The sequence below is a fragment of the Solanum tuberosum genome, unplaced genomic scaffold (assembly GCF_000226075.1).
Source record: "Solanum tuberosum cultivar DM 1-3 516 R44 unplaced genomic scaffold, SolTub_3.0 scf00051, whole genome shotgun sequence".
Taxonomy (NCBI): domain Eukaryota; kingdom Viridiplantae; phylum Streptophyta; class Magnoliopsida; order Solanales; family Solanaceae; genus Solanum; species Solanum tuberosum.
In genome coordinates this window covers 723,221-749,944 of record NW_006238978.1, presented here as the reverse complement: position 1 = coordinate 749,944, position 26,724 = coordinate 723,221, and the positions used below count along the sequence as shown (strand labels likewise).

At 35.0% G+C, this 26,724-nt stretch overlaps 4 protein-coding genes across 10 annotated transcripts; all 4 read left to right on the top strand.

Moving 5' to 3' along the window:
• The first annotated feature begins 382 nt into the window (after positions 1 to 382).
• On the top strand, positions 383 to 6,135 carry LOC102588115 (probable serine/threonine-protein kinase At1g18390). The gene is made up of 4 exons (XM_006344102.2): positions 383 to 1,527; positions 4,450 to 4,482; positions 4,571 to 4,822; positions 4,899 to 6,135. Exons 1-4 carry the CDS (start codon positions 750 to 752, stop codon positions 5,876 to 5,878), a joined length of 2,043 nt encoding a protein of 680 aa, XP_006344164.1. The 5' UTR covers positions 383 to 749; the 3' UTR covers positions 5,879 to 6,135.
• Positions 6,136 to 7,170: 1,035 nt separating this feature from the next.
• LOC102581941 (probable serine/threonine-protein kinase At1g18390) lies at positions 7,171 to 10,845 on the top strand. Of its 2 annotated transcripts, none has more exons than XM_015307270.1 (4): positions 7,171 to 8,402; positions 8,495 to 8,539; positions 8,772 to 8,996; positions 9,600 to 10,845. In XM_015307270.1, the coding sequence occupies exons 1-4, from the start codon at positions 7,673 to 7,675 to the stop codon at positions 10,580 to 10,582; spliced, it is 1,983 nt and encodes a 660-aa protein (XP_015162756.1). In that variant the 5' UTR covers positions 7,171 to 7,672; the 3' UTR covers positions 10,583 to 10,845. The 2 variants fall into 2 exon arrangements, with proteins under 2 accessions (XP_015162756.1, XP_015162755.1); XM_015307269.1 differs by having other exon boundaries at positions 8,766 to 8,996.
• Positions 10,846 to 13,595: 2,750 nt separating this feature from the next.
• LOC102587241 (probable serine/threonine-protein kinase At1g18390) lies at positions 13,596 to 16,522 on the top strand. 2 transcript variants are annotated; one of them, XM_015307268.1, is made up of 4 exons: positions 13,596 to 14,703; positions 14,799 to 14,843; positions 15,097 to 15,348; positions 15,427 to 16,522. In XM_015307268.1, exons 1-4 carry the CDS (start codon positions 13,920 to 13,922, stop codon positions 16,392 to 16,394), a joined length of 2,049 nt encoding a protein of 682 aa, XP_015162754.1. In that variant the 5' UTR covers positions 13,596 to 13,919; the 3' UTR covers positions 16,395 to 16,522. The 2 variants fall into 2 exon arrangements, with proteins under 2 accessions (XP_015162754.1, XP_006344161.2); XM_006344099.2 differs by having other exon boundaries at positions 13,597 to 14,673.
• Positions 16,233 to 26,533, top strand: LOC102602578 (probable serine/threonine-protein kinase At1g18390). Of its 5 annotated transcripts, none has more exons than XM_015307281.1 (7): positions 16,233 to 16,319; positions 17,127 to 17,174; positions 20,042 to 20,260; positions 24,543 to 24,650; positions 24,765 to 24,845; positions 25,076 to 25,330; positions 25,404 to 26,533. In XM_015307281.1, the coding sequence occupies exons 2-7, from the start codon at positions 17,159 to 17,161 to the stop codon at positions 26,336 to 26,338; spliced, it is 1,614 nt and encodes a 537-aa protein (XP_015162767.1). In that variant the 5' UTR covers positions 16,233 to 16,319; positions 17,127 to 17,158; the 3' UTR covers positions 26,339 to 26,533. The 5 variants fall into 5 exon arrangements, with proteins under 5 accessions (XP_015162767.1, XP_015162766.1, XP_015162765.1 ...); XM_015307280.1 differs by lacking the exon at positions 16,233 to 16,319 and adding an exon at positions 18,242 to 18,286 and having other exon boundaries at positions 16,657 to 18,137; XM_015307279.1 differs by lacking the exon at positions 16,233 to 16,319 and adding an exon at positions 18,242 to 18,286 and having other exon boundaries at positions 16,657 to 18,161; positions 25,091 to 25,330.
• The last annotated feature ends 191 nt before the right edge of the window (positions 26,534 to 26,724 follow it).

Below are 26,724 nucleotides of genomic sequence, written 5' to 3'. Positions count from 1 at the left end.
TTAAAATTTGAGTTTTTGGATTTTAAAGTTTTATTTGAATACATATTTTACATAATTCATTTTTTATAGTTTTATGAGTTAGATGAGTTTTCTTCTCAAAACTTAATGAGCCTGATTTTGCAAACTTGAAAATACCGAAGATTGCTTCATTTAAACTCTGATCAAATTTCATAATTAAATAAATATTTGAAGATAAATTTCAAAATTTAATTTAAAATCTATAATCAAACGTTAGCTCAAATTTTTATAACCAAATATATATATATATATATAAACATGATTATTCAAAATCTGTGACGAGACGCTAGCTAAAAATCCATTCTTTCTTCTATACAGGGCAGCTGCAAATTGCTGCAGACATATGAGCAAGAAACTCGTGTCCCTCTTTTATTGTAATATAATATAATATATCCTCTGTGAATATGACTAATCTCTCTAAAGCAGCCATTTTTATTGCAATTTAAAGCTAATTAATCATCAGTCAAAAAGTTTATTGGTCAATAAATGCAGCTTTTTTTTTTTGGTTCAAAAATTATCTTGAAAATTCAATCTTTCTGAAATATAGGTAGATACATAGTCAACCCTTCTGTCAGAGCCAGTTGCAGAGAGCAAAAAAATCCATCTTTTTGCTTAAAAAATCAATCTTTCTTCTATAGGAAAAAACCCAAGAAACCCCTTTTCTCTTTTTAGTATAATTTTCATTATCTACTTGTTTAGTTTGTATATTTTCAGCTGTTTCAAGATTACAAATGAAACAAGAAAAAAGGTATTTCTTGATAGTATCATTAAACCTTTGTGTTTTATGCTTCATTTTGCAAATAGATAAGTGTTCTGCTGTTGATCCACAGTTTGTAGTATGTAATAAATCAGTAAATTGTAAATATGGTCCAAGAATAAGCTTTCCATTTTATATTGAAGATGTTCAAGAATCTTATTGTGGGTACCCTGGATTTGGGCTAAATTGTAGTGAACAAGGGTTTCCTGTTGTACATATAGCTGGAAATGAGTATGTAGTTGAAGATATTAGATATCAAGATCATACTTTTCAGCTTAAAAATTCAATCTTTAACAGTAGTGTAAGGAATGGATGTGTTTCTGATATCAAGAATATTTCACTCGATAATCGCCCTTTTCAGTTTGTTAAGAAATCGAAAATTTACTTCTTGTCGAAGTGTAATGGTTCGATATCTGGGAATCTTTCGAAGCACATGATTGTTTTTGGTTGTGGTGGGGAAAATGGGAATGATTGGGGTTATGCAATGTTTGCTGAGGATGAGAGCTTTGAGTCTGCATTACAAGTGTGTGAAAAACATGTGATGGCACCTGTAGAAATGCTTGGGGATGAGGGAAGTAATCGAGATGTTGACTATCTGGTGCTTTTGAGAAGGGGGTTTAGATTGAAATGGACTGCTAGTAATTGCAGTGAATGTGCAGCAAGTAGAGGACATTGCGGATTTGATGCTATCAATTATCAATTCAAATGTTTCTGCACTGACAGGCCTCATGCATTGAGTTGCAAACCTTCCAGTAAGCCCCTATGTCCTTATCTACCAGTTAATTTTCCAGTATAATTAAGCAGCACCTTATGCTATGCTAGGCACCGTGCTTTAAGGTTTTTTCGTGTGATAGCTTGATGATTTAGTCAAGATACAGCTGAATTAATCGAATGGATATAGCTATGGATGATTAATAATGCGTTTACAACAAAGTGTAGCCAAGGAAATATCCTTATAGCTTCAAAGGATAAGTTAAATTTCCAGTATAGTTATGCAGCACCTTATCTTATGATTATGCTCCGTGCTTTAGGTTCTTTTCGTGTGATTACAAGCGCCCAAAAAATGTAACTTGATTTAGGCATCATGATACAGCTGATTTAATCCTTATTAGTAGTATTATTTAGTAGTCGCGTAGTTTCTTATTCTTTAATGTGTATTACTATCTGTTGCTTCATTTGCTTTATATCTTGTTATTTTGCTGTCATATTTTTCTTGGAATCCTGCTATGAAAACGTTTCTTTGAGCTGAGGGTCTATCGGAAACAACCTCTTACCCCAAAAAGGTACAGCTAAGTGCAGGAAGTATCCTTATAGCTGCTAATACTGAATGGTGTCTAGTTTTGGTTAATCCAAGCATTTTCTGGTTTGATATTTTGTCCAGTTAATCTTTTTGTTACACCAGTATTATTTTGTTAAGTATACAAGGATACCAATTGAAGACTTCTTTAATTCTATTCTCAATCTAATAGGCCACTGAATCTCATTTTTCTTAGCCCATTCAACTTCACATTTCGAGTACAAAATTACAGACTCAAGGTCTGTTAAAGGAAAACCGCTTGTGATCATATCTGATTTGAGCTTTATCTATGATAATTCATGTCTAAGAAGCGATCTTTAATGATACTTATGAAGGACTAGGTTAATAGTTTGACATGATTAGTTGAAGTAGGCTAATATGAACTCAGCAACCGGGTTGTTAACAAACCACAGCTGTAATTAGTATGTATACATTGGCTGCACATATTGAGCAGTTGCTTGTTTGACGGAATCAGAACTTACATTATTGACTTTAATATAGGTAGGAAACTGCAACATGTAAAACCTAGTCAAACTTAAAATAAGAATAAGTAGAACATTTCAGAAGTATGTAATCAGGAGCTGACTTTTATCTTACTTTAGTAACTTTAATATCAGTAGAAAATTGCAACAACTACTATGTTTTATACTTGGCATACGTTACATATTATTTTACTTGAGCCGAGGGTCTATCGGAAACAACCTCTCTACCTTCTCAAGGTAGGGGTAAGGTCTGCGCACATACCATCATCCCCAGACCCCACTTGTGGGATTACATGGTATGTTGTTGTTGTATACGTTACATATTATTTTACTTGAGCCGAGGGTCTATCGGAAACAACCTCTCTACCTTCTCAAGGTAGGGGTAAGGTCTGCGCACATACCATCATCCCCAGACCCCACTTGTGGGATTACATGGTATGTTGTTGTTGTATACGTTACATATTATTCCTTCTTACTCATCAAGTACCCTTTTTATATCTTAGATATAAATCCATGTTTATGTGGTTTTGGTTATTTACGCTACTTTACTAAACCTCCAGCAGTCACTAAATTACCAAAAGTATCTCCTATGAGAGCCAATCATTTTGGTTAGTGAATGCTGGCATAGTGAGTTATTCGTTCATAGCTCTTCTGAGGTTTTTTGCTTTTGATCGATTTCCCTTCATGTTTGGCTCAACTATATTATAGTAAATCTTTAATTGTTTCAATAACTCTATTCCCATAAAGTGCGCCAAAAACCCAATTGCTTGTGCTTCAAATGATGTGAATCATCCCTATCCTGTTTTAGACAACGGGAAAAACCAAGTCGATTGTAGTGCAATGCCTTGAGAGTCATATGTTGTTGCACCAGTTAAAATAGGAAAAAGAAAAGCAATAAGAAATGCCAATAGATAGACTATTTAAGGTTGTCAGAAAATGAATTAATACTACAATGATCTTGGAATAAGTTAGTGGCTGTGAAAGGACAGCAACCATTCTGGCTCTGAAAATGGTGAACCTGTTTGTTATCGCTCTGTTAGGTTTTGCCAGAATCATTGCTGGATGGTAAATGCTACTTACCAAGCTGCTAATTTAAGATTCTAGGCATAAGATACTAACTATTTGCAGAGTTATAAAAGCTAAAACAACGATCAACGAGGTTTTCATGTGCATCATAAACATCAAAAACTCTTCTCTTATCTATTACACCCTCTGTCCCAATTTAAGTGTCTTAGTTTGACTTGACACGGAATTCTAGAAATAAAGGGAGACTATTGAATCTCATGGTCTTAAATCAAAGATGTGTGTAGTCCTTTTAATCTTGTGGTCTTAAACTTGACAAGTAGAATGTTGGAATTGGAAATTTACTAAATATAGAAAGAGACACTCTTTTTGGGACAGACCAAAAAGGAAAGTAATACATTTAAATTGAGACGGAGGGAGTAGTATAAACTGCATAATCTGATTTGGAGAGGATTATATTCTTTTCTGTTCTTTTACTACCTGTTTGCGTTTAGTATAGTTTGGCAATAGTGAGATTATAGGTGAGTTTTCACTTATTCCACTCCCTTAATTCATGGTCATAGAGTGCTAACTTGTCTGAGATTGACCTATGAATTTTCCCCGTATGGTTATTTTCGGTGCTGTTCTAAATGTGGTATTAAAGAAAACCAATGTCTAAACGACAATCCTTGGACATTTCTAAAGATTGTATAGCACATCCAGAAGCAGTTGCCTACTGGTCCAAAACCAATAATTATAAATGCATGTCCCTGTATGTCCATTTCCATCCACTGAAACATTTTATAAGTTCTATTTTCTTTCTTGTCAGATGCAGATCATTATTTTTCGATACTACCTCCTCCACGATTTGTCTGACATTACTTCATTTTCAGGGAATTATAATTTGGGGTTGATTCTTGGCTCAGGTAAATCAGTACTGTATTATTATTATCCCTGAATTTGACATTTCAACATAGTTCCACATCTTGTTTACTTCATTTTTGTCTTTTTCAGTTTTAGGTGGAGCTGTGTTTATAATCCTCGTGGTCACTTTCATTGTTTGTTGTTACAAGAAAGAACACAAAAGTTGTTTGTACTTCACCTCGCGAAAAAAATCTTGTGATCGTTCCTTAACACATGATTTTGATGGAAGTAGTAATTACCATGGAGTCTCGGTCTTCTCCTATGTTGAACTTGAAGAAGCTACAAGTAACTTCGATTCCTCCAATGAACTAGGAGATGGAGGTTTTGGTGCTGTTTACTATGGTAAGAATCTTGAAAGCAAATCAGATGTTCAAATGACACGACTAGATAGCTAAATTTGTACTACCTTTCTTACTAGGTAAACTTAAGGATGGGAGAGAAGTTGCAGTGAAGCGACTTTACGAGCACAATTGCAAGAGAATGGAACAGTTTAAAAATGAAATTGACATTCTCTCTCGCCTAAGGCATCGAAATCTTGTTACCCTTTATGGTTGCACATCAAAGCACAGCCGTGAACTCCTCCTTGTTTATGAATACATTCCCAATGGAACAGTGGCAGATCACCTGAATGGGGATAGAGCAAAGGACGGATTCCTCCCATGGCCTATCCGCATGAATATTGCTGTAGAAACTGCTTGTGCATTGGCTTACCTCCATGCTTCTGACATAATACATCGCGATGTGAAGACTAGCAACATACTCCTCGACAGCAATTGTTGTGTCAAAGTTGCAGATTTTGGGCTTTCGAGACTTTTTCCGAATGATGCTACTCATGTCTCAACTGCTCCTCAAGGGACTGCTGGATATGTTGATCCAGAGTATCATGAATGTTACCAGCTCACTGATAAAAGTGATGTTTATAGTTTTGGTGTTGTCCTTGTTGAACTTATCTCATCAATGCCTGCTGTTGATATTACTAGGCGTCGACATGAGATCAATTTGGCCAACTTAGCGATAAACAGGATTCAGAGATGTGCATTTGATGAGCTGATTGATCCATCTCTGGGATTTAAATCAGATGCACAGGTTATGAGAATGACTACTTCAGTAGCAGAGCTAGCATTTCAATGCTTGCAGCTTGAAACGGACTTGAGACCAAAAATGGATGAAGTACTAGAGACACTCAAACATATTCAAGGCACCTATACGGATCAAATCAAAGATGAGAAGACGAATGACTCAATTGTTGATAACACAGAATGTAGTGGTGAAAAAGTCCCTACTTCTCCTACATCAGATAAAATAGTTTTGTTAAAGAAAATGCATTTGCCACCTTCACCTATTTCTGTAACTGAGAGCTGGGTTAGTAGCTGTGGCAGTAGTAATGTTAGCGGGTGAAATTCTTACACTCTTTGCTTTCATTTCAACATAAATGTTACAAATATGTACTCATTGATAATCTGTAAAGGAATAAGTTGCTGAGACGTTCTTTTTATCTTTATTAGTTTTTACTCTTGTTCTTTATTTGCCGTTTTCTGAACACAGTGGAGTGTAACTATTGAATATGGGCATGCTTTCTGCACTAACGAGCATGCATATTTTTTACTATCCTGGATTTGAGGTTACTTAAATGAATATCAGCCACTTTACTGGGACATTTGACAGCTACTATGTGCAGTTCTTATGACCAAATAATGCTGTGTGCATAATATTTTCTTTACAGAACATGGTGATGGAGGTTTTGGAACAGTTTACCATGGTAAGAAGCATATCGACTTGAGCTGCACAATACATCAGTTGCAAAATTCAGGAAATCAGCAGGTATTTGGCAGATTTTTCATCATGTAAAAGTACTGTGGTTTAGTAACGCAATATACATATATACACCAGCTAACAGTGCACATTCTTAGGTGAACTCAGCAATGGTAGAGACGTAGCAGTAAAACGCCTCCATGGAGACATCATATCTTGTTACTCTCTGTGATTGCACATAGAGGTGCAACAGTGAACTCCTGATTTATGAGTACCTTTCACAGTGTAAAAGTTAGTTGCACATCATTTTCAGGATAAGAGAGCAAAAAATTACCAAATTTGGCAAGTGTAGACATGCAAAATTTTATGAGATCGTCCATACAAAATTTGGAGTTTTACAATGCCTCAGCTCTGGGAACAGGAATGAACTGAGTGCCCCGAAAATGCTATCCAGTTTATGAAATCTAAATCTCCACCATAACCAAATTCCACAGATGATGGGTGGTTTAGTGGCTCTACCACAACCAACATTAGCCGTCCTGCTTTACAAAATCCCCTCTTGACATTTTGATGTATCACAAGTTTGTATATTTTATGCCCCATTTCTTCTCATTGTTTTGGTCTCTGATTGTATGTCGAGTACATGCCTAACCTATCAGGATGTACACTGTAAATGGATCTGCCTTCCATCAACCAGTGTGAGACACTCTGTGATTGATTATTTAGCTTATGGACAAAGCTCTTCAAACTGTTTCTGATACGGAGACTGGAATGTTTTTGATTGAGAACATCGAGTTGATTTCTTAAATGGTCTGATCATTCAACTATTGGAAATAAGTGAACAAAGTTACTTTTCTGATACAATGAACTTACTTTTCTTTCTTTTGTATCAGAAAAGTCGCTCATCTTTTGCTATTTCACTCAAAAGGTCATTTTTTCTTTCTCTTGTATCAGAAAAATCACTTATCTTTTGCTATTTCACTCGAAAGGTCAGTCAAGCCGGAGTGTGATATATCCGGCTACTTTTTAAAGCACTTTGTTCACCTATTCCAAAAGAAAGTGACCCATAACCAAAATACTTACTGTTCTTACCAACTTCCCTTTATCTTATGGAAATATGATGTGATTCAAAATACTTGCCTTCTGCTTAGGAAAGAAGGTACATACTTATTAAGACCGTGCATGAGATTTTCTTTAAAACAGAAAAAAAGAGTAGAAATATCTTATCTTAAGAGTCAATGATTCAAGTCTTTACATAGTATACTTAGTCAATGAGGATGGAGAGTGGAAAAGTCTTTTATGTTGGCCCTCACTTGAGTCCTGTTTCCTTTTTCCAAAGTCTTTGTAACAAAATTCCAAGTTCACATATAGAAAAATAAACCAAATAACAAGGTTAAATTCCAATTTTCTTGCTGTGTGAGACCATATAGAGTACACAATATGGCTTCTGCTTTCTTGTTTTTCTGTTGTTTAATGATCTTTAGCCTACATCAAGTACTAGGTAACTCCAAATCCAACTGCACCGATGAATTCGAGTGTGGAGGCCTTGGAGCTATGAAGTTTCCTTTCACAAATTCCAGCAACCTTCAGTGTGGATTATGCAGGTTTGATTGTCATGCTAAACCATATCCTAAGATTGTATTTGGTGGACAAAAATATGATGCTTTAGTGAAGAAGGGTGATTTTTTCCTTATTTCAGATCCTAAACTTCAAGAGTATTTAAATAACAAAAGTTGCAAGTCTTTTAGCAGAAACTTCTCATTTACAAATTCCCCTTTGATTTCTTTCCAAATTGTTCCTAACTTAACCTTGTACAAATGCAAACATAGTCATGGCAACACCATCCAGAAGACTAATGATTCCTTTTTCAAAGATTTTGATAGATATACTGAGTGTGAAGGTTTGAATGTTTACTATCACCATCCCAATAAAACAATATTGGGAAATACTAGTGCTAAGATAAGTGGCAAACTTCCAAAGCACTGTTCACTTGTACAGTTGCCAATTCCATTGCCTACACCATCAAAACTATATGCAGGTGGCTTGTTTGAACTGTTGACTTCTAGTGCACTTCTAAACTGGGAGTTGTCCAAAGATTGTCATCTGTGTCTTGACAAAGGAGGGAAATGCCAGATGATCGATGAACACGAGTTTCATTGTTCCATTAAAGGTATATATAGTATTGTTAAGAAATAAATCTTGTTCTGCTTGTTTTCTATTGAGGTTTATCTAAAAAGATTTATCTTTTTTCCTTTACTGCAGGACAAAATGGACAAAGTAATTCGAAAATGATTATTATGGCCTCAGGTGATTAAATAGACAATGACCACATTTTTATAGTAGTAGTTGCTTCGGAGCAACGGTAAAGTTGTCTTGGGTTTTGAGCAGTGGAATCAGCCACTGAAGCTTGCATCAGGGTAGGCTGTCTACATGACACCCCTTGGGGTGTGCCCATTCCCCGGCCAGGCTCCCTTTTTTTTGTGGTACACTTTCAAAGGATTAGATTTTGATTACTGTATCTTATGTTTTCTAGTTTTAGGTGGAGTTGGTTTGATCCTACTATCTTCCATTTTCGCCTTGTCTATCTGGTGTCGCAAGCGAGGGAAGAATGGTTTGACACAATTTCATCAGGATCTTGAGGTAGAGAGCAAATATTTTGGATTTCAGGTTCCAGTTTTCACCTATGCTGAACTTAAGGAAGCCACCAACAATTTTGATCCCTTGAATGAACTAGGAGATGGAGGTTTCGGAACTGTATATTATGGTAAGTTTTTCTTTGAACCTAAGAATTATGTTAAAAAGACAGCAATTTCCAAAAGGTGAAAAGTAGCTAGTGTTCATGCTCAGTGGCGAAACCAAGAATTTCGTTGACGGTGTATAAACACTTTAACTTGGCCTCAATTGACACCTAAACACTCCAACTTTGAGTATGAACATCCAGGCACCTCAACCGTCTTGTGTCAGTTGAATACTCCAACTTACAAAATGATCATCTAGACACCTCCAAAATTTATGTGCCACGCCTATGTTGGATGTCTACGAGACACAGTGGGGACGAGTTGGAATGTTTAGTTGCCAATTGACACTAAGTTGAGGTATCTAGATGTGCACTCTCAAAATTGGAGTGCTTACTTGCTGTCTGAGTCCAAGTTTGAGTGTCTGTTTATGTATTATGCCTTTAATATATATTTATATAAAATCCTTCTCAAAAAAATAAATATATGTATAAAATGTAACTTTTGACCTTTATACTTGGTATAGTTTTCGGTATACACCATATAATTTTGACGAAGGGTGTTCAACTGATCACTTTTCACCATGTGTCGGAAAACTCAGTATCTCATTGTTATTTCACATTATGAATTAGGAAAACTATATGATGGAAGAGAAGTTGCAGTAAAATGCCTCTATGAGCACAACTGCAAGAGAATGCAGCAGTTCACAACCGAAATCGAGATTCTTACTCGTTTGAGGCACCAAAATCTTGTGTCCCTTTATGGCTGCACATCAAGACGCAGCCGTGAACTTCTCCTTGTTTATGAATACATTCCACATGGAACAATTGCTGATCATCTCCATGGTGAAAGAGCAGCAGAGGGATCTCTCACGTGGCCCATCCGTATGAACATTGCAGTTGAAACAGCCAGTGCATTGGCTTACCTCCATGCTTCTGATGTGATACATCGCGATGTCAAGACTAACAACATCCTTCTCGACAACAACTTTCGTGTCAAAGTAGCAGATTTTGGACTCTCGAGACTTTTCCCCAACAACGTTTCTCACATATCAACAGCTCCTCAAGGAACGCTTGGGTACGTTGATCCTGAGTATCACGAATGTTATCAGCTTACTGACAAAAGTGACGTTTACAGTTTCGGGGTTGTCCTTATCGAGCTTGTATCATCAATGCCAGCTGTTGACTTAAATAGGCACAAGAACGAGATCAATTTGGCTAACTTGGCGATAAACAGGATACAAAGATGTGCATTTGATGAACTGATCGATCCATCACTCGGGCTAAACTCAGATACGCTTGCTAAGAAAATGACTATCTCTGTCGCGGAGCTAGCTTTTCGATGCTTGCAACTTGATAAGGATATCAGGCCAACAATGGATGAAGTATTGGACATTTTAAGAAGGATTCAAGGTGGAGAGTTTCATCAAAATGAGAAGACATTTGACACTAGTGCTAGTTTTAATTTGTCAAAGTCTAAGAGTGTTAATATCCCTCCATTTTCCCCTGAATCAGATCAAGTTGCACTGTTAAAGAAAGTTAAGTTCCTAAGTTCATCAGATACTAATAGTGAGGTATGGATTAGTGGCTCTACCACAACAAGCACTAGTGAGTGAGTGACTATCTATGTTGCTCGGACACTCAAAAAATGTTGCCGCACTCATGTCAGATCCTTGAAAAATGCGTAGCTTTTAGAGGATCTGACACACACCTGACGATATTTTTGAAGAATTCGAGCACCATAGGTGAATATCTTAGCTAATATAGTTTTCAGACTTCAGAATCTACTAACTCTTAGCTAAAGCATTTGAGCTTATAGGAATGTACATATAATAAATTATGTTCTTGATGTTATGCTTCTTTTGCCTTTTCAATTGTCAATGTTCATGAAATTACCTTCTTTTTCTGTTTTTTTTGCTGGCCCTAAGCTATGTTGCTCGGACCCTAAAAAAATGTTGCTCTGCACCCGTATCAGATCCTTAAAAAGTGCATATCTTTTGAGGATCCAACACACACCGAATGATATTTTTGAAGAGTCTGAGCACCATAGGTCCAGAGTACAATGATGGTAATTTAACTTATACATGGTCTATCTATATCTAGAATTGAACATTTGAAGCGTGGATAATATAATATATAGGTCCAACATTGGATAAAGCAAGAACAAAGACGAGCCTCGCGCTAATACCATGTTGAATAAAATGGCGTTGGAGCTAACTCAGTCTAAAAACTAATTTTCGAGATGAGGACTATCCAAGATCATAAGACAACAATCCATTCCGCCAATCATTATGTGACACTTGACACAATCCATTTGTGTATTTAGCGGTCCATAAGTTTTGTGGACAAATAAACTGATGGGACAAGATCTATCTAGCATTCAAGTCACTAGGAACTTGAAATTGATAGGACATTATGAGGTATATCATGCTTCAACAAAAATATAGAAATATTTTCGTTTCGCCATAATTTGACTTGAAACGAAATTTAAGAAAGAAAACAACACTTTTAAAACTTGCGATCTTAAACATACCATAACATTTATCTAGACTCTCGTTACAAGACTTTAAAACTAGTGATCTTAAGCATATCAGAACATTTATGTGACTACAAAAGCATTTTACTAAAAGTAAAATGTAACGTTTAAAGATTAATCATTTTCAATATAAAAACAATTCATTCTCTTTGAAAAGAGCTAATAAGAAAATAACGCCACATAAATTAAAACAAAAGAAGTAACAAATAATCTCCGCGTCCACAATTTCTATTGAAAAAATTATGTAGTAAAGTCACATACAATGAAGGGTTATCAATTGAACTTTCTTCATCAAAAAATTATTCTGTGTATATATATATAAAATTATACTCAATATACATATTAAAATTATTTTTTATTACATGTATATTAAATCTTAAACACTTTTAACAAAATTCCTGACTGAAAATAATCATTATAAAATTATTTCACAACATATAATTTCCAAATAAAAACATAGAATGAACCAAATGGAAACCTCAATTTTAAAGATAAAAATAAACATGTCTTGTTTTCACATGAATAAAAACAATTAGAATTACTATATACTATATACTATATTCTATATGACCAAGTCAATTATATAATATGAGTGACAAATTTGTCCAATTTCTTAGTCTTGATGGTCCCTTTTTCTTTTTTGTCTGTTTATTCAAGACTTTGCTAATAAGTTCCAAAGTCTAGTTGAGAGTGTTGGAAAAATTTGGAAGATCAATTGTTTTCTTTGAATACAAGTTAGGTCGGAGCTAAAATTCTCATTAGAAGAGTCAAAATATATATAAAATAATATATAAAAAGCTAAGAAGATTCAATACAAGGAGCATTTTTCTATTAAACAAGCTTAAACGCGTGAATTTAACTTTGTTGGTCCAGTGAATCACAAATATCATAGAATTATAAAGAATAAAAAAAATCACGAGCCTTATATTTTAAGCAAAATTATTATAGACTGAGTATTCACATTGACAGGCAAGTTTAATGCAACAAATCGTAACTTATATTTAAGTTTAACAAACTCATAATTGACCATTGAGATGGTAGCGAAATTCTCCTATTTATACATGACTTTTTAGTTATTAACCTCAATTAGTTAAATCGCGCCCCCAACACATTTACTTTGATGAAAGTAAAGTTCTAATTTATGAGCTTAATTTGATATGTATAACTCTACGAATTTTTAAATAGATTCTATTATTTACCGATTTTGATCGTTGACTAAATTTATGTGCTATATTGTAAAAAATATATACGAGAGGGTGAAAATGATGATTTTGTTAAAAAAAGGGACTAAAGTTAGATGAAATACAAAATAAAAGTAAAAGACAGAAAACACCATTGCCGGCAAATGTTTCCCGGGGTCGCCGGAGTTTTTCTACCGGCGATTTGGGCTAGGGTTTGAAGATGAAAAGGAGTTTACAAACGAGGAGAAAGAGGGAAATGAACGTAAATGGGAAAAAGGGTTATTGAACCCTAGGTAGTCGGAAAATGTGAAGGGGATCACCGGAGTGATTTTTCCGGTAAATCATCTCATGTTTAGTTTGAGATATTAGCTAATTTCGAGATTATTTTGTACTCCTAAAATGATGGGATTAGTATTTCATATATTAGCCGGAGTTGTTTGGTTTACTGATTAAATTATCTTCGGACTAATTTAATTTATTCCACCCGAGAGATGAGATAAAATAATTTTAAGTTGGATGGAATAAGGTGAGATATGGTATAATCGTGGGATATTCCATCTTATCCCGCGTACTAAACGACCCCATAGTGTCATGTATACTAGGGTGAGTGTTCACAAGCTAGAAATGACAACTAAAGATTAATTATTTTTCAAAGAAGATGACTTTGGTACATAGTTTGCTGACTCCGTGATGCACACCATTCGTTGCAAAATTATGTAGTGTGCAGTTATTTAATTTTGCACACCTTTAACGTAACTTAGAAGACAATTTACGCACCCTTCGCTAAATTTCTGGCTGCGTCACTGATCTTTAGAAACTTTCTTGGCAGTTTCTAGTGAGAAAATAAGCAAATGGATATGCAATGTTCTTTTCACATCATCTTACTAACTTTACGTATCTATTAGGGTGTGAGTTGTGACTAGAACCATTTCATTTTTCGTTTTCATGTTTCGAATGTATCTGCATACCATTTAAATTTCCGAAAACTAAAATGAGTAAAGTTGTTGTTAATATACAGAGTCATGAAGTCAAGTTTTTCTACTTGCGTCAATGTGAAAGCTTCAATTTTTTTTTCTTTGTATTTGCCTTTCTTTTTCCTAACAAGTGTGATCCTTCTTATACGTTTGGTTTCTTTTTGACAAATTTTACAATTAAGCTAAAGACTATTAATAGATCTAGGTAGAGTTTATACTGTATAATGAAAAAACCTTCAGCTAGTTTTCCTCTTCTTGCAATATGGATTTTGCTTCTTCTTTATTTTGCTTCCTTTTATCTGTTTTTCTGATGTTAGTTCAGGCAATGGGCAGAAATGATTCAACTTGTCCAAAATCCTTTTCATGTGGAAATCTTACTAACCTGAGCTTTCCTTTCTCTCTTTCCACACAACCTGACTGTGGAATAATGTTCTTATCTGGTTGTGATGCTAAAACATTTCCGAAAATCCGACTGCTTCCTGAAGGAGATTGGTACTATGCTGTAGTAAATTTGTTTAATTATACAGTTTGGGTTGAGGACCCTAAGCTTCATGCCAAGTTGAGGCAACACAAGTGTCAGGCTTTTAACAAAAACTTATCATTGCCAGCCTCTCCTTCTATTTCTTTTGAAATTCTCCCAGTGAATATTCTCAACTTCATCAAATGCAACAGCACTAGTAGTAGCACCCCAAACATTACCCATAAAATGAAAGATTATTTTGCTGATTATAGAATGTACAATGGCTGTAAAGACTTTAGCATATACTACAAGCTTCATGGAGGCGATGATGAACACGTTCGAGCAGGCAATCTTCCTGCCAACTGTTCACTTATCAGACTGCCGACCCACTCGAGATCAGATGATGGTGATTTGTTCAATATGTTAAGCGCCGGTTTTCTAGTAGAATGGAAACTGTCTGAGGACTGTAACAAATGTCACTATGGTGGAGGTCAATGCCAGACTGATATAACCAACAAATTTCATTGTGCATATCCAAATAATCAACATGATCAAGGTCATCAAGAAATTTCTTCACTTGAAAAAGGATCAGTCACTCAGTGCATATTTCTTAGTGTCCTTTCTTGTGTTCATATCACATATCTATAATATTTCATAATACTTTCCCTCCTTTTCCTTTAGATGCAAAAATGGCTAAAAGAAAGTTCAGACTGACTCTGGGAGCAGGTAGTTAAATTTCCATTAACTGCAGTGTCCTTTCGATCTTTTTCTATTACAGAATTTCCATGCATATCGTTTGAATTTCTTCTTCATTGTGGTAAAATCTCAAAACATTTCCTTAATGATAAAGGATGATAAGAGAGGTAAGTACTTTAGCTTACACAAAATGATTGGATAGTGGAGTTGAGAGGACACTTTCTTTTTCCTTGTGATGTTTTCTTTTGTCTGAAAACCTCTGATTACTGATATTTTTTTCCAGTTTTTGGTGGATTAGGATTGGTGATGATTTGTTTAGCTGTCTACTTTATCTGGTGTTGCAAGAGGAGGAAATTTAATCCGCCCCACTTCCTCTCAACAAGGAAATTGTCATATTTATTTAAAAATGATGTTGAGGGAGGCAGTATATACTTTGGCATCCCAGTCTTCTCTTATTCAGAACTTGAAGAAGCCACAAATGATTTCAATTCCTCTCGAATCCTTGGAGATGGAGGTTTCGGAACTGTTTACTATGGTGAGAGACTTCCTAATCCAACTGAGCTATGCTTCAATTCTTTCTTCATGTGTCTAATACTTGTTCATTAATGTCTAGGGAAACTTAAGGATGGACGAGAGGTTGCTGTGAAGCGCCTTTACGAGCACAACTGCAAACGAATGCAGCAGTTTGTAAATGAAATTGAGATCCTTACTAGGCTAAGGCACACCAATCTTGTCACTCTTTATGGCTGCACTTCAAGGCGTAGCCGTGAACTAATCCTTGTCTATGAATACATTCCTAATGGAACTCTTGCCGATCACCTCCATGGTGACAGAGTGAAGGACGGATCACTCACCTGGCTAGTCCGCATGAACATTGCCATAGAAACTGCTGGTGCATTGGCTTACCTGCATGCGTCTGACGTAATACACTGCGATGTGAAGACTAATAACATACTCCTTGATCACAACTTTAATGTTAAAGTTGCAGATTTTGGGATATCACGGCTTTTCCCAAATGATGTCACTCATATTTCAACTGCACCCCGGGGTACCCCTGGCTATATCGATCCAAAGTATCATGAATGTTACCAGCTGACTAGTAAAAGTGATGTTTATAGCTTCGGGGTGGTCCTTGTCGAGCTCATTTCATCAATGCCAGCTGTGGATATGACTAGACATAGCCAAGAGATTAATTTGGCTAACTTTGCAATAAACAAGATTGTAAAATGTGCATTTAATGAGTTGATTGATCCATCCCTGGGGTTCGACTCAGATACCAAGATTTTGGAGATGACTACTTCAGTGGCAGAGTTGGCTTTTCTATGCTTACAGACAGATAGGGACATGAGGCCTACTATGGTTGAAGTTTTGGATACTCTAAAAGAGATTCAGATTAGTGAATTTGACAATGAGAAGAGAGCTGACACTAATCTCAGTGGAAATGAAGCTAAAATTGTTACAGCACTCCCTTTCCCTAAATCAGAAGATAAGTTTATGCTGAAACAAGTTAAATCACTGTCTTCTCCAAATTCTGTTACTGATAAATGGGTTACTTGCTCTGATATAACTACTACAAAGTAGTTAAAAGTTCTATACTCCCTTTCTTTGTTATTGATGTGAATTTTGAGAGATTACGAATGTACAACTGTAAGAGTTTCTTGAGCTATGTATCTATGAGTGAAAGTGATTCAATATTTGATTTGATTATATAAGAGCTGTCACATATACTGGCAGGTCCTGCAAAGCAGTGGCTCTGTCCAAAGACCCTCTCTTTTTGTTGTCTTTTCTTATGGGAGAAATTAGGAAAAAAAATTATAAGCTTAAACTAACAAGATGAGGTACTAATGGAACTCCTGGAATAGAGGGGCCATCATTAGAAATCTATGCAAGTACTAGTGTTAGTTTGAGTGTTTCAACCTTAGCCATAAATTCATAGTCTTGGACTCTAAGGTGAGTGTTCCATAAGCTAGGGATGGCGATAATGATTTGATTCTTTTCTAAATCATCGGAGAAGATGACATGAAACATAGCCTATATTTCTAGCTTATTTTGTGTATACTCCGTCAATCTTGAAAATACTTTCTTGGTAGTTTCTAATGAGAAAGTGAGCAAATGCAAAGTTGTATATTTGTTTTTACATTCTATCTTTGCGTGTCTTTTAAGGTGTGACAAGAACCATTTCCTTTGTTGTTTTCGCCTTTGGATCTATCTGCATACCAATTAAATTTCAGTCAACTGAAATGAATATTGCTTCTATTTCTACAGTTCAAGTCATCCATTTCCAAAGACTTAGATGTTGATGTTTGTTTGCAGACTTAAGAAGTCAAGTCTTACCACTGGTGTCAATGGCTAAAGGCCAATGTAAGAATTTCCTTTTCTCTTCAGCTTTTTTCCCCCCAATAAGTCTGACCCATCTTATACGTTTGGTTCCACATAGTGTTTCTTTTTGACAAATTTTACCAGTGAGAAAGACTTGTAATGATTACAATGTTTAGAAGTTATGGAATTTGATCTTATAAGAGAGTTCTGGTGAGCTAGCTAGAATTACGATTCACAAACCTTCGAGTTTTTCCTCTTCTTGCAGTATAGATTCAATATGGCTTTGGCTTCTTCTTTTATTTGCTTCCTTCTATCTCTTCTTCTGATCTTAGTTCAGGCAAAGGGAAAAAATGATTCAACTTGTCCAAAGTTCTTTTCATGTGGGAATCTTACTGACTTGAGCTTTCCTTTCTCTCTTTCCTCACGATCTGATTGCGGACTAATGATCATGTCTGGTTGTGATACTAAACCATATCCAAGAATCCAACTGCTTCCTGGAGGGGATTGGTACACTCCTATGGAAAAACCGCATAATTTTACAGTTTGGCTCTTGGACCCGAAGCTTCATACCATGTTGAGGCAACACAAGTGCCAGTACTTTTAGACTAAAAGTTTCCTCCCTTCAAGACTCTCCTTCTATTTCTTTCACTACCCCTACGCTTCACGATTTCTTCAAATGTAACAGCACCAGTCGTAATGCCCCAAACACTACCCATAAGAAGAATGATCATTTTGCTGGTTATAAAATATACAATGGTTGTAAAGACTTTAGCATATACTACAAGCTTTCTGGAGATGGTGATGAAGACATTCGAGCAGGCAATTTTCCTGCCAATTGTTCACTTATCAGATTGCCAATTGACACGTTAGCATATGATAGGGATGTGTTCAAAATGTTAAGTCACGTTTTTCTGGTACAATGGGAACTGTCTTACGACTGTTACCAATGTCACCAAGGTGGAGGTCATTGCCAGACTGATAAAACCAACAAATTTCAATGTACAGGTATAAATAATCCACATGCTCAAGGTCTAGTGCATATTTCTTACCCTTTCCTATTTTCATCTCACATATCATTAATATTCATAGTATTTTCGCTCTTATTTTAGATGCAAAAACAACAAAAAGCAAGTTAGGAGTGACTCTGGGAGCAGGTAATTTAATATCCATTAACTGCAGAGTTCTTTCCTATTTCAGAATTTACATGCATATCATTTAAACTTTATTAGATAATGACAGAATGATAGGAAAAGACAAGTACCTTAGGTTATGTAAATGTATGGATACTGGAGTTGAGGGAGATTACTGACTTCTCTTTCAGTTTTTGGTGGTGTAGGATTGGTGATGATAACTTTAGTTGTCTCCTTTATCTGGTGTTACAAGGAGAAGAAATTTAGTCCATCCCGCTTCCTCTTAACGAAGAAATTCTCGGACATTTTCAAACATGATGTTGAGGGAGGCAGTATATACTTTGGTGTCCTAGTCTTCTCTTATTCAGAACTTGAAGAAGCCACAAATGATTTCAGTTCTTCTAGAGTCCTTGGAGATGGAGGTTTCGGAACCGTTTACTATGGTGAGAGACTTCCTAATCCAACTGCGCTATGCTTCAACTGTTTCTTCATGTACCTAACTCTTGTTCATCAATGACCAGGAAAGCTTAAGGATGGAAGAGAGGTTGCTGTGAAGCGCCTTTACGAGCACAACTGCAAACGAATGCAGCAGTTTGTGAATGAAATTGAGATCCTTACTAGGCTAAGGCACAACAATCTTGTTACCCTCTATGGTTGCACTTCAAGGCGAAGCCGTGAACTACTCCTTGTCTATGAATATATTCCTAATGGAACTCTTGCTGATCACCTCCATGGTAATAAAGCGAAGGATGGATCACTCACGTGGCCGATTTGCATGAACATTGCCATAGAAACTGCTGGTGCATTGGCTTATCTACATGCTTCTGACGTAATACACTGCGATGTCAAGACTAACAACATACTCCTTGATCACAACTTTAGTGTTAAAGTTGCAGATTTTGGGATTTCAAGGCTCTTCCCAAATGATGTCTCTCATATTTCAACTGCACCCCGGGGAACCCCTGGCTATATCGATCCAAAGTATCACGAATGTTACCAGCTGACTAGTAAAAGTGATGTTTATAGCTTCGGGGTGGTCCTTGTTGAGCTCATTTCATCAATGCCAGCTGTGGATATGAATAGGCATAGCCAAGAGATTAATTTGTCTAACTTTGCAATAAACAAGATCGTAAAATGTGCATTTCATGAGTTGATTGATCCATCCCTGGGGTTCGATTCAGATACCAAGATTTGGGAAATGACTACTTCAGTGGCAGAGCTGGCTTTTCTGTGCTTGCAGACAGATAGGGACATGAGGCCTACTATGGTTGAAGTTTTGGATACTCTAAACGAGATTCAGACTAGTGAATTTGGCAATGAAAAGAGAACTGAGTCTAATATCAATGCCACTGAAGCTAAAATAGTAACAGCTTCTCCTTTCCTTGAATCAGAAGATACGTTATCGTTGAAACAAGTTAAATCACTACCTTCTCCAAATTCTGTGACCGATAAATGGATTACTTGCTCTGATATAACTAGAACAAAGTAGTTAAAAGTTCTACACCCCATTTCTTTGTTATTGATGTACTACTGTGAGAAATTTCTTGAGCTGGAAGTCATTCAATTTCTAGTTTCATTATTTAAGAGTTTATGTTATATACCTTGCAGTGTAGAAGTTTTTACTCTATTTGTGTAATGTTTCAGTATCAGCTTTGTATTGCTGGACAGTCTATTTTTTCTAATAAAATTTACTTTTCTCTAGTTGTTGTAGCAGGTTTTGCTACTTTATTTTCAAGCTTATAATACATATCTGTTACAAACAATTACTTGTTATTGCAGGTAACTTAACCCAATGGCATAGGAATATTATACACTTTCAGTACACAGAAGAGGTTGTTGAATCCTCGAGGTCGGAGAATGTAAAGGGGATCATCAGAGTGACAGTGGCTCCTCTGTCCAATGGCCCCCTCGTTGTTTCGGGATCAAAACTGGTGATACAGAAAATGAATGGGAGAAGGTTAATAGTAGCCATATTAACTGTGGACATGAACATGCGAGGTTAGAAGTGCTTAAAACATTCATTTTTTTCACAAGTTGAGGTATTTATATCACTACTAGTATTTGGGCACGCGCGTATATCCCTTACCACAGTGAGCATAAGTATTTTTCAAAATTGCATCAATATGATAAATATATTCAAAAATCAATGACATCCAATATCTAAAATGTCCAACTTTGAAGATTCTTAATTAGTACTAAATTGATTTTAATTTGAATTTATGAGTTAAAATTTGATATGAATTTGTCAAATTTTAGTAGTAGTTTTTATATAGATGTTATGTTTTGATAAAAAAAACAATTAAGTTAATTAAATCCATAGATTGCAGGCTTAATATGCTCATATCATCAATTAACCGTTGTCCTACCTCCAAAATCAATATTACATTTCTATACGAACTTTATTTGATGTGACTCAACGCAATTATAATATTTTTTTTAGTTAGAAAAGGAATTCAACATTTCATTTATATTTTGTCGAACTGTATTGTTAAAATTGTACTTGAGAAACAAAAAGACATGTATTGTTTTATGTTGTCAAAAAAAAAAAAGGGATAAAAAATAATATTACGACATGTGAGTGATAAGTAATATAAATTCTAAAGGAGAAAGGGAGGGATAAACTATGGCTCAAATAACTAAAGCAATCAACTAAAATTAAAGCAAAGAAAGTTAATATAATTTCGTGAGAAAAATAACCAAAATATGATATTGTAGTCATTCCTTTCTTTCTTAACATGGGTTGTTATCCTCCCTTCTTTCTTTTTGGATGAAAGCTCCATTAAAAAAATTAAATTCAGACAAAGAAAGTGAAGCCAAATAGGCAATGAATATCAAATCACTCAACATGCCATAGCTCATAAATACGTTTTTTACTTTTATTGGGTTATGACGGTTGATATCAAAATTCAATACTTAATTAGCTTTACACACAAATAAATCACATGAATGAAAATTCAATAAATTTGACCTACTATTAACAAAATAAAAAAGAGAAAAGAAAAACCAAACAAAGAATATTGTGCTAACAAAAAAATTAATGTTAGAAGGAAATGTCACTTACCCCATTAGTATTGGCACAACTCAAAGTACAGTTCTATGCGATTGAGACAGAAGCATCTCATCAATTGATTTTCCCTGCAACAAAAAAATCATCTCATAAGCTATTGACACAAAATTAAATTTTTTATTTTATATCAGAGATCAAAATCTTAAACATCAATCAAACAATAAACTATATGATAAGTAAGAAGTAAGAAGTAAGAAGTAAGAAACAAAATAAAAAATAAGGGAAAATGCATAAGTACCCCCAGCCTATGCCCTAAATCCATGAGACACACCTAACCTTTACTAAGGTCCTATTACCCCCGAACTTATTATATATATAATTTTCTACCCCTTTTCCGGGGGTACTTGTGCATTTTCCCAAAAAATAACTTAAAAGAACATGCACAATGGAGCATCGGAAAGGACAGTGTTCCTATGCTCTCTATCAAACTCATAAAAACAAAATGTAAAGAACAAGAAGATATACATATGTGAAATGAAAAGACAAGGATCATAGTGGAGAATGTAAAGAGACAACAGTTTTTTTAGAAGATTATCAATTAATAATTGTATTTTAAATGTATCTATTTTATGTAAAAATATATATTTTAAGTACAGTATAATATGTGATATGATTACTATTTAATATTTTGTTAATTAAATATTTTATAACATTTTTATTTAATATTAGGGTAAAATGGTAATCCAACATTGTACTTTGATGCTTCCACTTTTAATAATACTAGTCCTGAACACGTGCTTTGCACGTGAGTCCCACGAAAATATTATATGTGGTAGGAGTTATATTAAAATCACATTGTGCTGAATTTCACAAATGATTTAACGAAAAAATATAAATGAAATAAATGAACAATCAACCTATATAAATGACTTCTTTATTGTAAAATGTAAATGCCAAATAATTAGATATTTCGGTAACCTGCCAAATTTGAACAACAAAATTTAATGTGATAAATAATTTACCTTTTTATGTTATTAGGCCGAAACCTGCAATATATTAGTTTGTTACTTTTCTAAGAAAGGGACAATACACACATAAAATACCTTCTCAATTTGTACCGAAGTTTGAATTACCATATGTACTTGTAACAAGTATATATGTTGTCTCCATATTACATTCACATGACATAGTATGTTTATTCTCCTTTGTAGCATGAACAAAAAATTACAATAGTTTGGTCATGGTTATTTTTCATACTTCTTATCATATTTTAATATTTTTTATCCTTTTTTTTCTCTTACTTTATTATTATTTTCCCCTAACGTTACTATTTTGCATCATTTGCCTTAATTCTTGTCTTCGCCTTTCGTTTATGTTCCCACCATTTTATTTTTATAGTTTTCTTTCTTACTTCCACATTTTCATTCATAAAAAGTAAATAAATAAAAGGGTTATCTACAAACACAAAATAATTAAAAGTGAATTTCCTGTCACTTTTGATTGTAATGTATAAATATGTAAAATTTATTCTAAAGAATTTAAAAATATTCTATTTTAATTCATGAAATGATATAAAATAATTAGATAATTTAACCTTCGTATTTCGAATCATGATTCATAAGTAAACATGCATACACATTTCAAGATGGTGAATACATGTAAAAGAGCTTTCTTGTCAAAAATTCAAAAAAATAAATATGAAATGTTTATTTAAGGAAATAGAAGCAACATATTTGTTTTTATTAAACTTACTGATCAAAGAGAGCATGAAAAAATAATTCTTGAGTGGCTTGACTCCCTCCTTGCATTCAGTGTTTCACAAGCTATGCCTATCAAATAATCCATGAACATCCCCATATATATAATTGTTAACAATTACATTGAAGTTGGCAATAATAATGTGAAATAAGTGTCATCAAGATAACTCTTCAATTTTCAAATGCTTGGACTTCCGCTAACAACTTACTCAAGCTATTTCATCCATTTGAATGACTTTCTATCTTCCAATATATTTATTACATAATATAATGCACATTTGAATACCTTAAAACTGCTCCCATTTATATCCAGTTTTGTATTTAGTTATTAGAATATATTTTTTTCTTTTGTACATAAAAAAAATAATATTTAAATAAAGGATAAAATAGTAATTCAACTTTGAGGTTAGAAGCTTCCCACTTATAATAATATATGATATGATGCACTCTTGTTTGAATCTTAGTCATAGATTCCAGTGTTTTTTTTTACATTTTCAGACTATCTTTAGGTGCATTTTGGGGTGTGACTAGAATATTTTTTTTTTTTTTTTTTTTTTAACATATGGATGTATGTATAGCTTCTATTTCTACTGGTCAAGTCATTAATTTTTGGTGGTCCTGAAAATAATGTTATATTGCTGAGTCAAGAAGGCAAGTCTTTCTACTGGAGTCAATTGCTAGAAAAGCTAATGTGAACATTTCCTTTTTTTTCTTCACCTTTCTTTACTTGATTAATACATCTGACCCTTCTTATACGTTTGTGTTGCACATTTTTCTTTTTAACAAACATTACCAATAAACTTAAGACTAGTAATGGAGACACTATTCATGTCTTATAAGATATAGACTTCTAGAGTCACAATTCACAAAGCTTTAGCTAGCTTTCCTCTTATTGCAGTTAGATTCAGTATGGATTTGTCTTCTTCTTTTATTTGTTTCCTTCTGTCTCTACTTGTGATGTTAGTTCAGGCAAAGGGCAGAAATGTTTCAACTTGTCCAAAGTCCTTTTCATGTGGAAATTTTACTGACCTGACATTTCCTTACTCTCTTCCCACACAACCCGATTGTGGAATAATGTCCATGTCTGGTTGTGATGCTAAACCATATCCAAGAATCCAAATAGTTCCTGGAGGAGAATGGTACTATGCTTTAGAGATGCATAATTCATCAGTTTGGATTGGGGACCCTAAGCTTCAAACGACACTGAGACAACACAAGTGCCAGGCTTTCAACAAAAATTTCTCCCTTCCAAACTCTCCTTTTATGTCTTTCCATATGATTAATATTAATAAGTTCTTCAAATGCATCAGTAGCAGTAATAATGCCCATAACATTATGCAGAAGAAGAACAATCATTTTGTGGATTATAATATGTACAGTGGCTGTGAAGGCCTTAGCATATACTACAAGTTTTCTGAAGTTGATGAATACATAAGAGCAGACAATCTTCCTACCAACTGTTCACTTATCAGATTGCCAATTCAATCAAGTCATGGTGATTTGTTCGACATATTAGGTCCCGAAATTCTAGTAGAATGGAAACTGTCTGAGGAATGTAACGAATGTCATTATAGTGGAGGTCAATGCCAGACTGATAAAACCAACAAATTTTCTTGTCACAAAGGTAGACATCTCCAAAATAATCTATAATTTCAAGGTCAAGTTCATGCTTCTTAAGTCCCTTTTTTGTTTCATGCCACATAAATAATATATTTCGTATTATTGCCACCTTCTGTAGATGCAAAACCACCTACAGGTAGTACCGATCAAAGAAAAGAAACAACTGGAAGAAATATGGTGGGGCAGATTCTGGGAACAGGTAGTAAAATATGTTTAATTGCTGCCATGTATTCTTATTACAGAATATTCAAGCATATCATTTAAAATTCCATCATTTTGTATAAGCTCAAATCCTTTCTCTAGCAATAAAGGAACAGAAAGAAGAGACTTAAACACAAAATGTATGGATGTGGAGTTGAGGGAGAATTCCTTCTAGATGCTATTTCGTTTTGCTTTTCCAAAGACATTGATTACTAACTTCTCTTCCAGTCTTTGGCGGAGTAGGATCGGTGATGATAACTTCTTTAGCTGTATACGTTATCTGGCGTTACAAGAAGAGGAAATTTAGTTCATCCCACTTCTTCTCGACAAGGAAATTGTCAAATATCTTTAATCATGATGCTGAGGGAGGCAGTATATACTTTGGTGTTTCAGTCTTCTCTTATTCAGAACTTGAAGAAGCCACAGATGATTTCAATTCCTCTAGAGTACTTGGAGATGGAGGTTATGGAACTGTTTACTATGGTGAGAAACTTCTTAACCTGGATATGTATCAACTGTTTCTTCTTCTGGCTAATTCTTTCCCATCGATGAACAGGAAAACTTAAAGATGGACGGGAGATTGCTGTAAAGCGCCTCTACGAGCACAACTGCAAGCGAATGGAGCAGTTTGTAAATGAAATTGATATCCTTACTAGACTAAGGCACAATAATCTTGTCACCCTCTATGGATGCACTTCAAGACGAAGCCGTGAACTACTCCTTGTCTATGAATATATTCCTAATGGTACTCTTGCTGATCACCTTCATGGTGACAGAGCGAAGGACGGATCACTTACCTGGCCAGTCCGCATGAACATTGCCATAGAAACTGCTGGTGCATTGGCTTACCTGCATGCTTCTGATGTAATACACTGCGATGTGAAGACTAATAACATACTCCTTGATCACAACTTTGGTGTTAAAGTTGCGGATTTTGGGATTTCAAGGCTCTTCCCAAATGATGTCTCTCATATTTCGACTACACCCCGGGGTACCCCAGGCTATATTGATCCAAAGTATCACGAATGTTACCAGCTGACCATTAAAAGTGATGTCTATAGCTTCGGGGTGGTCCTTGTTGAGCTCATTTCATCAATGCCAGCTGTGGATATGAACAGGCATAGCCAAGAGATCAATTTGGCCAACTATGCAATAAACAAGATCATAAAATCTGCAGTTAATGAGTTGATTGATCCATCCCTGGGGTTCGATTCAGATACCAAAACTCGGGAAATGACTACTTCAGTGGCGGAGCTGGCTTTTCTGTGCTTGCAGACAGATAGGGACGTGAGGCCTACTATGGTTGAAGTTTTGGATACTCTAAACGAGATTCAGACTAATCTCAATGCCAATGAAGCTAAAATAGTAGCAGCTCCTCCTTTCCCTGAATCAGAAGATATTGTTTTGTTGAAGAAAGTTAAATCACTACCTTCTCCAAATTCTGTGACTGACAAATGGACTACTTGCTCTGATATAACTTGTACAAAGTAGTTAAGATTTCTATACTTCGTTTCTTTGTTACTTCTATGTAAATTTTGGGAGACTGCATATGTACTACTGTGAGAAGTTTCTTGAGCTATGTACTATGAGTAGAAGTGATCCAATTTTTAATTTCTATAAAAGTTTAAGTTGTATACACCCGGCAGTTTTAAGAACTTTTTAATCGAGAACTAATGGAGTTGTTGAGGACCGGCATTAGAAATCTGTGTAAGTACAAGTGTTTATCTAAGTATTATGTCATCGTAATATGCACTCTTGTTTCAATCTTTGTCATACACTCACAGTGTCTTGGATTTCTGAGGTGAGTGTTCATAAGTTAGGGATGAAGGTTGGAAACATATTCTTGATAGTTTATAGTGAGAAAAATGAACAAATGG